This window comes from Rhineura floridana, chromosome 4, assembly GCF_030035675.1.
Source record: "Rhineura floridana isolate rRhiFlo1 chromosome 4, rRhiFlo1.hap2, whole genome shotgun sequence".
Classification (NCBI taxonomy): Eukaryota; Metazoa; Chordata; class Lepidosauria; order Squamata; family Rhineuridae; genus Rhineura; species Rhineura floridana.
The window spans coordinates 39,245-51,204 of NC_084483.1; the positions used below are offsets into that span (position 1 = coordinate 39,245).

At 43.9% G+C, this 11,960-nt stretch overlaps 1 protein-coding gene across 1 annotated transcript; it reads left to right on the top strand.

The window, feature by feature from the left end:
* Positions 1-2,116: 2,116 nt before the first annotated feature.
* CNRIP1 (cannabinoid receptor interacting protein 1) lies at positions 2,117-11,590 on the top strand. Its single transcript, XM_061622216.1, has 3 exons — positions 2,117-2,774; positions 5,455-5,599; positions 9,494-11,590. The coding sequence occupies exons 1-3, from the start codon at positions 2,596-2,598 to the stop codon at positions 9,656-9,658; spliced, it is 489 nt and encodes a 162-aa protein (XP_061478200.1). The 5' UTR covers positions 2,117-2,595; the 3' UTR covers positions 9,659-11,590.
* The last annotated feature ends 370 nt before the right edge of the window (positions 11,591-11,960 follow it).

An 11,960-nucleotide genomic window follows, 5' to 3' on the forward strand; every position in this document is an offset into this window, starting at 1 on the left:
GGAGACAAGTTGACCCCCTTTAGTATGGAAAAACGATAATAGGGTCTTTGTTGTACGCCTAGCATTTAACAGACTGGAGGTAATATGCTGTTGTTGAGAGCCAGATGATTGAAAGTTAAATCCAAGATATTTAATGGATTTAACCTGATCAATAGGGCGCTTATCAATTCTCCAGATATGTTTTATCTTTTTTTTGGTAAAGACTAGGACTTTGGTTTTTTGGAGGTTAATTACTAGTTCTTCTTCTAAACAAAATGATGTTACAGTCGCCATCAGTCTTTTGAGACCAATAGGGGTCTGAGATAACAAAACTATATCGTCTGCATATAATAGACAAGGTCTCGAAATACGAGAGAGCATTGGAGGATGCGATGAAATAGGCGCAAGACTAGTCACTAAGTTGTTTATATAGATGTTAAATAATAAGGGGGCTAGTACGCACCCCTGTTTAACACCCTTTGAAGTAGTTATTTGCTTCGTTAAATGGCCTTCATTTTTACATCGTATTTGTAGAGAAGTGTTTTGATAGAGACCTTGTATCAGTACTAATAAACGCCCCTTCTATGTAATTGCTTAATATTACTAGTACTAGTTTAGTGATAATTTTAACAATATGTTTGCAACTGGTTGTAATTTTTATTTTTCTTGACGGGTCGTTGACCGTAATAAAGTATCGATAATTTCGATACTAATAAACGCCTGTCTATACCCAGATTTTGTAGTTTTAGCCAGAGTCTTGGTCTAGATATTGTATCAAATGCAGCTTTTAGATCAACAAAAGCTCCAAATAGAGCACTGCCCTTAGAGCTACTATATTTGGAAATCAGATGCTGTAGGACCAAAGTGTGGTCGCAGGGAGAACGTCCAGCTTGAAAGCCAGCTTGCTCTGGTGACTGGAATGATGTGATGGGGCTTAACATAGAAAAAAGTTATGGAATTAACTACAAATATGTGACAGAGCAGAGATGCACCCAGAGCAGATATGTGACTTTACAACAATATTTCAACAACATATTCAGAATTGATGGCAAGGACATATTTGTGATGGGGGAAATTCCCATCAGACTCTTGTTATATGACTATGGCTATGACAGCAAGATCATCATGGGATACTGATAATGGATGAATGGATACTGAAACCACTGGATTTAACAGGACTATTGAAGATGGAAGATGGAATTAATATTGATAATGGAAGAATGGTTGTGGAAATTATTGGATTTGGCAGATTTGACGAGATGGATTAATTGATATGTTTGCTTGGACTATGGCTATGACAACAAGATTATTATGGGATACTGATAACGGAAGAATGGCTACTGAAATTACTGGACTTAACAGGATTATTGAAGATGGAAGATGGAATTAATATAGATAATGGAAGAATGGCTATTGAAATTATTGGGCATAACAGATTTGAATTAGATGGATTAAGCAATATGTTTATTTGGAGAAAAATTGAAAGATATATCTCTCAAGGAATTGAAACCTCTCTTGGACTTTTTGTGGAAAGAATAAAATAATGTTTATGAGATTTGATGATTAATTAAGATAACTACTGGAGGAAAGTGATTTTATAATATAATTTTAGAGATAGGATTGTTATATATTGTAGACTTATAACTGATCTGCGACAAATCAGAAGTCAACATGTTATTTTATTGTTTAATTGTTTTTGTTTTGTTTTGTTTCTTGTCTTTGAAAATTTGAATAAAAATTAATGATAAAAAAAGAGAGAGGGGGCAAGGGAAGGGCCAGAGGCAGCTGCTTGGGGTGTGAGCGGTCTCACTGGCGGCCCCACAAGCCCAATCCCCCCGTCCTCCTGAGCCCCTTCTCTCGCCGGTGTGCTTCTCCTCCCACAGCAGCAGAGCTCAAAGGAGGAGGCATTGCTGGGTCCAAGCAGATTCCCTTCCTCTCGCTTCTCCTTCTTTTCCAGCCTTTGCAGCAGTGCTGGGGGAGGGGAAGCTGTTTCACAGTTGCTGATCGGCTGCTTTCCAGTCAAAATGAGTCAGTGCTGAGCAATCTTTAAACAAACGGTAGTTTGATCCCGAGATGATGGCTTGGGCGAGGGTTAGATAGCGGTGGAAAACACGTTCTACATATCATGCTCTCTTGGGTTTTCCTGACAGTCACTCTCTCCCTCCCATCACAAGACAAGATGCTTTTTCTTAAGGGTGGCGTGGCAGGCAGCTGATTTCAATGAGGAGTGATTAAATTCGAGTCAGATCCACCCTTTGTCTTGTGTATGGACAGCGGCTGTTGTTGCTGTTTTATAAACACCAAAAACCAGCAAACGAACCTCAGCGGCGCTGCCTCTTCGCTGCGCTTTCCGATCCGCTCTGCGGTGGCTGTTTGGGGCTGGTAGGGACCGCCGGGGCCCCACCCTCGGCCACAGTGGATTGGATGGCTGCTACAAATCAGGCCAGCCGGGCTTAACTTCCGCGGCTGGAAATGCAAGCAGTCACAAATGGGCCCGATTTGCTCCCTTCCTCTCCGGATTGGAGCGGGGGCTTCACGGGCCTCGGTCGTCATCTCGCGGGGCTCTGAGAGCGGTCCCTCCTCTTTCGTTGCGCCTCCATCCTTGCCGAGGAAACCATGGCAGAGGTGCCCGCCGTGGTCAGGATCAAGATCGCCCTCAAAATCCAGCCAAACGACGGGCCCGTCTACTTCAAGGTGGACGGGCAGAGGTTCGGCCAGAACAGGACCATTAAACTGCTCACGGGGGCGAAGTACAAGGTCGAGGTGGCTTTCAAGCCGGGGGGCATCCAGGCCACGTAAGTGTCTGTCCACCTCTCTGTCTCCCCCTCCCCTTTTGCGCCCCATGGCAGCTGCGCGCTCTGGTAGCCAGTCCGCCCGCCCGCCCGCCCGCCCTCCTCAGCGCTGACGCTTTTCTGTTGAGAGGTCTGAGATTGGTTTCCTGGCAATGGGCAGGCGAGGGCTTCCATTTTTTTCCTTGTTGGAGGGCAGCGTCTGTCTGCTGCATGGGATGCCACCGATCATCGCTGTACGTGCTTGTCCCCTGCCCGGCAGCAAAGCGGAGCCCCCGCAGTGATCCTTCGCCAAAGGGGGCGAAAGAAGAAACGAGGCCACTGTCTTGCCCCGTTAAGAAAAGGCAGAGGGCTGGGAAGCTGTACAACACGCCCAGCAATCCGGAAAAACGCCCCAGTCGGGGCCCCGCTCCCTGGGAGCTAAGGTTGGGGGATGCTGGCAAAGCAAGCGAACTCGGCTAAGGCCCGCGAGGTTTAGCCCTCGCCTCGCGGCAGGAAAGGCTGAGAGAGGGTCGAGAAGGGAGAGTGCGCGCGTGTGAAACGCGTCATGGCGTTGTGGGAATAATGGAATGGATCTAGGATCCGTCCTTGGTAAGTCTTTGCCGCTTCAGTGAGGAAGAAAGGCATTGTTATGTAACGGGTCGCCCTGCCTTTGGCCCGCACGTTCTTCTCTGTTGTGGGTTGTTTCAAGTATGGTTGTTAAGGGACGACTTAGTACACTAACACAAACGTGCACGAGTAGTGCAACTGGCTCTGGATCTCGGGACCTGCAGCCCGTTGGAGCCTCCAAATGACCACCTACGGAGCAACAGATGATGGGGGCAGCAGCAAAAAGGCCCTGCAGCTGCACTTGGGCCACTGAGGGCATGCACCCAGTCTGATCCTGTTTGCCTTCTCTTAATTTTTTCAAGCGTTTTGTACTTGGAAGGTGGGGATGGGATGGGATGGGGATTTATTTATTTAAAGCATTTATGTCCTGCCTTCCATTCATACATTTCAGGGGGGGTTACATCAACACAAAATGCAAACCATTAAAACCAGTCCATTAAAACAATAAATACAGCATCTAAAGAACCAAACTAAGGCTGTCAACACGCTAGTTACCAGATCAAAGTGTTTCCATTAGCCACACCTGGAGGGGAAACAGGTTGATCTGCCCATCAGTTGCAAAATCTCTCTGAAGCTGAATTTTAAAAAATACACACTCGAGATGGAGGCGCACTGGCAAAAATTGAGTGTGTTTCTACAACAAAATGGTGCTTATTCCTAAATGAAATTGCAATCCTAATCCCTTACCTGAGAGTAAACCCCTTGGATTAAACAGGAGTTGCTTATGAGTAGACATGGCTAGGATTGCACTGTAAATGTGGTTAGCATAGGCAGCAGAAGCAAGCTCAATTTTATTCCTGGAGTCATTTTGGTGCTATGATTTAAGTGAGTTTAAAATGTGGTTGCATGTGCTTGTATTTAAAATCTGGATAAGCAAAGGTATTTTTGTTGTCATTGCTCTAACATAAGGAATGTCGAAGCACTTGTAAAGCAAGGAATGGTGGTTGTGGGGGAAGGAAGAGCAGTGTTAATTGGGTGCTTCACAACTGAACAAATGTGCCATGTACACACCTCACACTGTGCCTTGCTTTCATCAATACTACAAACTTCATTTGACATAATATTGCTACCCCTCCCAGCCTTGGGGATGAACATACCTGATGGATGAAACCTAAACATCATATGTAAATGCTAGATCCTATCCTTTTTTCTTTTCTTTTTTTGGAAACATTGAAGCCACTATCCAACCACAGAAGATACCATTGCTCCATCTTTGAAATGTTAGAACTGGCTGTCTCTAGGAGATGGGCTGCCGCTCAGCTACCTGAAATCCCGGAGAGCCACGACCAGTCTGTGTAGATCAGGGATGGAGAATCTTTGGCCCTCCAGATGTTACTGGTCTACAATTCCCATCAACCCCAGCAAGCATGGGCAATGGCCAGTGGTAACGAGAACTGTAGTTCAGCAAAATCTGGAGGGCTGAAGGTTTCCTACACTTTCCCCTCTCTATTACAATACTGAGTTGGATGGACCTATGTTTTGATTTAGTATAAAGCAGCTTGCTGTGTTCTGGGTGCCTATAAGACAAACATAAACAAACCATTCTTCTGAGCTATGAAAAAGGAATGATTCTTTAAAATAAAGCCTTCAGATTTAATTTTGTTATAGCCCGCTTTGCTTCTGAGGGTTATGCAATGCTCTTCTGGTCAATGTGAGTTTATTCATTCATATTGATTGAGATTAGTGGTGTGTTAACAACCAAATTGTTTTCAATCACAGCTGTATGACATAGACAGATATCTTCAAAAAGAGTCAGCAGCATATTTTTAGAGCCTCCTTTGGGGTGGGGGGAGTAGAGCCCTTCCTTCTCTTCGTTGGCCTCTTATGAGTGAACAGAATAAACAGAACAGAATAAAGGTGGTGATAGAACTGAATAAAGGTGATAGAACAAAATATTTTCTTGCTTGTTGGGAATAGGTTCGACCTTCCCCTTTCTATTACAGTCTGATATATAGGCAGAAAACAAAAGGAGATTGGTTATAATCATGGCAGATGTTTGCTTATAAAACTTTCCCTCCCCCCCCTCCTTAGGAAGAGAGACTTGCTAAGAACTACTAAATACAAACTGTTCTTTCAGGACTATGGGTATAGGGGGAGTAACGGTTCCCCTGGAAGAAACATCAAGAGACGCCCATGCTGTTACCTATACTGGCATCTACGATACAGAAGGCGTTACACACACCAAAAGTGGGGAGAGGCAGCCTATACAAGTCAACATACAGGTAGTGTATATTTCTGGGTGTGGGGCTGCATAAATGACACCATCGTGGCAGGAACAGTGAATCTAAGTGCATTCTAGTATGAAGTGAATGAACATATGGGTGAAGCTTTCATAGACAATAGAACAAAATAAAGCAGAATGGCATGTGGAATGAACTTGTGGTAGAGTTCAGATTCTTTAAAATGTGTTTCTTTTAAAACTGAAGGGTTCCAAGGTGCCTACACCTTTAAAATAGCTTTGTAAATATTTCCATCTCCCCACTTCAGAGTGAAATAAACTGATTAAATCTTTGCAGGGGACCCCCCCCCATTCACTTTCTGATCCCAGCAATGTAAAGATCGTTCTTTCTCTGAACTGTGAATTAATATGTGCATACATAGACTATGTGGTCTTTATTTAAAACGTAAAACACATAGGAGCCAAACATCGTCTGTTGTAATTTCCTTTACCATGGACTTTTAAGCATCTGTGACAGCTTAAAGCGTCAAGTCTGACTGACTGTTACTCTGCAGAGCTCATGACCTCACCTGACTGATTCACTGCTCTAGTTCACTGAGGTTTCAGGAGTGATGCAAGATCATCCCTGACCAGGCAAATTCTTGCAGCTCAACAAGACTGTGCAGAGGCAAGCACAATACAAGTTGGGACTGATGGGAGTCCCAACATTTTCTGGAGGGCTATGTGTGGCTTAAACATTAGTGTAAGCCCTCTGATAATGAAGTAATAAAACAATAAGAACCAGCTGCAGCCGACATCTAATATGCTAGTGTTTCCTATGTTTCATAGAATCATAGAGTTTCCCCTTTATCCTCACTGGCAAAATCCATTCAGCGTTCTTGAATCAGGAGCACAGGAATTCAACTTCTACCGTCCTTGGTGGTGAGGTGCAAAGAGTCTTCTATTGCTGTAACTTGCTATCACAGCAGTGTAAACTGAGTGGGATCTGTTACCTTTCCTGTCCCATTCACATCGCTTTATTGAAAGAATTATCTCTCTTTTCTAGTCTGGGATGCATAGCAAGAGCTAGCAAATCTAGTAGAATCTAGAGCAAGAGCTAGCAAATCTAGTATTCTTTTGTGCTCATGACAGTTCTCAAATTTCCAAATGTGTCACTGGGTCTAAATAGGTCAGGGACCTCGGGCTTAAGTCATCAGTGGAAGGTCTGTCATGTAATGATGTGCTAAAAAAACTGTTAAATTGATTTGGATGCTTTTCATGCATGCTACATGCCTGAAAATCATGACCTTATCGTTTAAAAGATAGATACAATATCTTTCCATCATGACAGATCTTTCTGATGGCTTGGACAACTTTAAAACTAATTAAAAGCAGCAGAAAATGAAGACATTCATCAAATGTCCGGGCAAACAGAACTTTCTAAATTGCCCATCTAAAGGTCAAAAAGAGGGCCTTAAAAATATTTCTGCAGTTGGGGGGCCAACATGGAGAAGCTGTATCTCCAGTTGCAACCCATCTAGCTTCTGAAACAGGAGATACCAGGAGCAGGGCCTTTTGAAGGGGGGATACTAAAAAGGACATCAAATAGCCCATTGCATCGCTTCCTTCCAAATCACTATAGGGAAAGCATATTTTCAGGGACCATCGTTTCCCTTCTCAGGGCATTTGACATTTTCATTTGCAGTGCAGTTGCAAGCGGACAGTGTTTGCTCAGGTGCCCATTGACTTAATTAAGTGAAGAAAGAAAGAGAAACCACCATTAGTTTGTCTCATCCTATACAGAAAGCAGATACCATGCAAGGTAGTCCTTGAAAATCCTAGGCTGTTCGATACAAAAGAGTACACCTGACTACCATATGTGTGTTCTCCCTGTTCCAACACAAATAAACATGGCTGCTTTCCCAAAGTCTAGTTTGGCTCATAGGCTTTATAGCTGGAGACAGGGACAAAGTACATGCACATCCCTTGTTAACCCTTGCCACCTCTTTTCTATCATTCCCTTCTTGGAACACTACCAACTGGTATTTTCAATTGTAACCTCTTTGGGGCAGAGTCTCTCTTTTTTAATGTTATTCTGTAAAAGTTGTACACTGGTGGCACTATATAAACTAATGGCAAGCAAGCACATCTGCAGAGTCTGTTAGATGACACACTGACGCTTCTGATTCTGACTGGGCTGAAAAGTCATCCTGGAATTTTTTTCAATAATCACTGCTCTGGAAAATCTTAAATGTATGTAGATGAGCAAAAATCAGCTCCTGAGCACTGGGATGAAGCCTCTGACAAAGATTAGCTGTCAGCGATAACATGACCAGCTGCTTTTGGTTCTCTCCCCACCCACATCCTTCAAGGCCTTCTGACTTACATGCAAATGGGATCTGGCTGCAACAAGACTGTGCCAATTGTGCTTTACATATTCTATTCCTCCTCTGCATCTGGGCCTTATTTTCAGTTTGCTTAAGTGATTTCCAATCTGTGTTGGGAATAGTAAGATCACCACCTCTATGTATTTCTGAAGCGAGTGAATGTCCTGCTGATGTTTTCCCTGGTGTGTATATTTTTTGTACAACCAGTTGTGCCAGGTTTTACTTTGCATGCAAACACGAGAGGCACAGTTGTAGGTGAGAACACAAAGAAGTGCATTGATTGAATTTCACATTGCAATTCAGTGGGGTTAGAGCAGGCTTGTGGCTTTGCCACAGTTCTGCAGAAGCATGGAGCACAGAATGAGCACCGGCATAGAACTATACTCTTTCAGACAACTAAATTGGGCTGTTGTGAAAGGGCAGCATATTATTTCATTTACTGTAGCTTTCCTGCTTGGAGTGAGGGATGGAGAGAGGGAGGAAGAGGTGCTCATAAGATTTTCTGTATCTGGTGCAGACCAGTCTTGTGCACCTTGACTGGGAGGTGGAGGTGCAATATGCTGCTTTGCCTCAGGCAGCAAAATTTTTGGGTTGGTCCTGCATGTAGGCAACTGCCACTGAAATACAGAAAGTGAGTGGGCTGTTGGAACCAGGGCTTGTGCCAGAGGGCAGCCAGGTTGAGACCTGGCCGAGGGCCCCTGTTGCCCAGAGGGGCCCCTAAAGGTCCCTTCCTTAGGGTGGGAGGGTAACGCTCCTATTCCATGATCTGTGGCTATGTCGGGTCCTGCAATCCAACCCTGCTACAGATCACAGAAAGGGAGCTCCCAGGTACCCTCCCCAGTACGGAAAGAGTGGGCTTCTGTCAGCCATCCTGCCCCATCTAACACTCGTGTGAATGCCGTGTCCGTGTGCCTGCCATTACCCAAGATGGCGTTGGGAGCTTCCCTAAGAGACTGAAACCCTTGCTGCCATCTTGGTTGATGGCAGACATGTGTGCTACATGCATGTCATTCACGTGACATGAGAAGTAGGTGGGGCACGCAGGCGAGCTTATTAGCCTCGCATTGCCTGTATGGGGTGTGTGTTGGGCTACAGCACCATGGGCCTGGGATAGACTGGTGCCCAAGGGCCCAGTCATGCCTGCTGCCGTCCCTGGTTGGAACAAGATTTCTTGTGGTTGGGGTGGGGCTCCTGGGCACACCATAGCTCACTTTGTCTCTTCTCATGATTACAACCTAAAATATCTTAATTTTTATTACATTTATATCTCACCTTTACTCAGAGCTCAACATGGTGTACATAGTTTTCCCTGTCCCCATTTTGTCCTCGCAACAACTCCATCATGCCAGTTTGGCTGAGAGGCTGTGACTGGCCCAAAGTCACCCAGTGAGCTTCATGGATGAGTGAAGGTTTTAAACCCTGGTCTCCAAGGTCCTAGCCAAACACCTGTCCGCAAGTTGCTCAATTGGTAACTTACAGATGTGGCAGGGTGTTCATGCAACTTCTGCATTTGCTGTCATTCAGATTTTGCAGCTCTCTCTCAGAAAATGAAATGGGTTTATTTTTTCCAGGTCACTGACATTGGTGCTTTTGAAACAGTCTGGCAAGTCAAATTCTACAACTACCACAAGCGAGATCATTGTCAATGGGGAAACAACTTTGCATGCATTGAATACGAGTGCAAGCCCAATGAGACCCGCAGCCTCATGTGGATAAACAAAGAAACCTTCCTCTGAAGCAAAGTGAGACCCATGTGGTTGAACAACCTCTTGGTAAAAGAGCCTATCTTCAAACCAGTACAAAGCCTTAACAGAGGCACTCCACATAGATGCTTTTGTTGGACAAACAAGACTACAATGCAAACCACACTTACTTGGGGATAAGTTTCTTTTGAAATCAATGGGACTTACTTCCAAGTGAATGTGTTTCAGATTGTGTATAAAAAATTAGCATTGCTAGGATTAACATTTACCCACCCAAAATTGGCTATCGCTATAGGAACATAGCAGATGTGTCTATCAAGGTCTGGAGGCTCCTCCCTATTTTATCCTCCGTTGCAATATGTTGTGGCTGCTTCTGCGTTTTTGGTTTAAGGCTGTGTACACAATTCTGTTTACTCTGCATCCAGTGTGTTCCTATGACTGATTTGGGAAGCAGTGTCCACATGGCATTGGCCACAATCCATATCTATCCTGTTGTTTCTTATGAAACACTGCATTTGATGCATTTTTCCCCAAACCAGCTTTGATGCAAATTGACAGAATGAATGACCTACCTATGTTTTAAGCTGGTAATGTGTATACAGCCTGAATCATTGGCCACATTCACACTGCACACTTATTCCACTTTACAGTCATAGCATCCCCCAAAGAATTCAGGGAAGTGTAGTTAGTGAAGGGTGCTGGGAGTTGTTTATATTTATATGGACTGCCTTCAAGTCGATTCCGACTCATGGGCGACCCTATGAATAGGGTTTTCAGGGTAAGCAATATTCAGAGGGCGTTTACCATTGCCTCCCTCTGAGGCTAAGAGGCCTCCCATTGAGCTTCATGGCTGTGTGGGGATTTGAACCCTGGTCTCCCAGGTCATAGTCCAACACCTTAACCACTACACCACACTTTCTTAATCTCCTCAGAGAGCTACAATTCCCAGAAATTTCTGGGAAGAGGACTGACTGTGAAACCACTCAGAATTGTGCTACAGCTCTCTGAGGAAAATAGGAGTTTCCTAACAACTCTCAGCACCTTTCATACACTACACTTCCCAGGATTCTTTAGGGGAAGCCATGGCTGCTTAATGTGGAATAAATGTATAGGGTGAATGTGGCCTCTCTGTTCCTTCATCCTAGTTAGTTACTGCTGCCATGTGGCCTAGCTGCCATGTGCCATAAATGTCAATACACCTACCTATCTACATCCTCCTAGTAATATCTTTCTACGACGGCATGCAGGAAGAATGCAAATTCCAAATGACTGTACATTTGGTGACGTAATAGCCACAGCCCTATTCAGCTTAGTTTTCCCAGAAGGTGGGGAGAGTGCCATTGTTGAATGTTGTAGAATATTTCCTATCCTATTTTTTTGTTAATGTTTCCCAGTCTCTGAAACAACTTTCAACCAACAGTAGAGATAGAACTCTCGACAAACACATAAAGAGAGTGGTGAAGCAATACATCTGTATTTTTTTTCTGAGTTAGTTGCGTAAAATGGTAATACCTGAATATGCTGTACAGTATAATGGTCATTTATCAAGCCCATTGAATTTTCAGATTACCTGTTTCAGTGGTATTTTTATATGTAAAATGAAATAAAACTTGGCTACTGGTCACTTTTGAGCTGCAACCACTCTGTTGCACCCAAACAACAGTCTTTCAGGTCAAACATAATCGCTACAGGGCTCTTTCCAGGTAAAAGGAAAATTGCGTAAGCTTGTGCAGGACTCTGAATGCTGGTGCTATGTCCTCTGTAAAGCTGTTTACAAAGCTGTGGCAAAAGAGAAGCACAGTCTGTATATCTAATAAAATTAAATAGGTGAGAAGTCGCTTCCCTTATTGGACAAAGGTGGTCATGTGTCTGTGTTACTTTGCATATCAGCTGTACTCCTATTGTTCATGTGAATAATATAAATTGTTATAACTTTTGACCTTTGTAATAAAGGAGTTAGAAATTGGTGTTTCCTCCAGGTTTTATTCCATTTAACTAATGTTCATGCCAATAGCCTAAGATAAGTGACCTTTTTAGGTTAGGTATCCTTAGGCCAATTAGGTGGCTGTGCAGGCTTTGCATGTGTTTCAAAAGTGTCTTTTGGCTTCAATATTTGTCCTCCTCAATTTCCCAGGAAATATTCAGCGTGAGGATAGTGAAATGGATAGTTTGTCCTCCTCAATTTCCCAGGAAATATTCAGCGTGAGGATAGTGAAATGGATAGTCAAAACAGCTTTGGGGAACCTGTGCCCTCCCAGCTGCTGTGGAGCCCTACTTCCATCAGTTCTAGGCAGCCTAGGCAGTGGGCAGGGATGATGGGAGGCATAGTCCATCA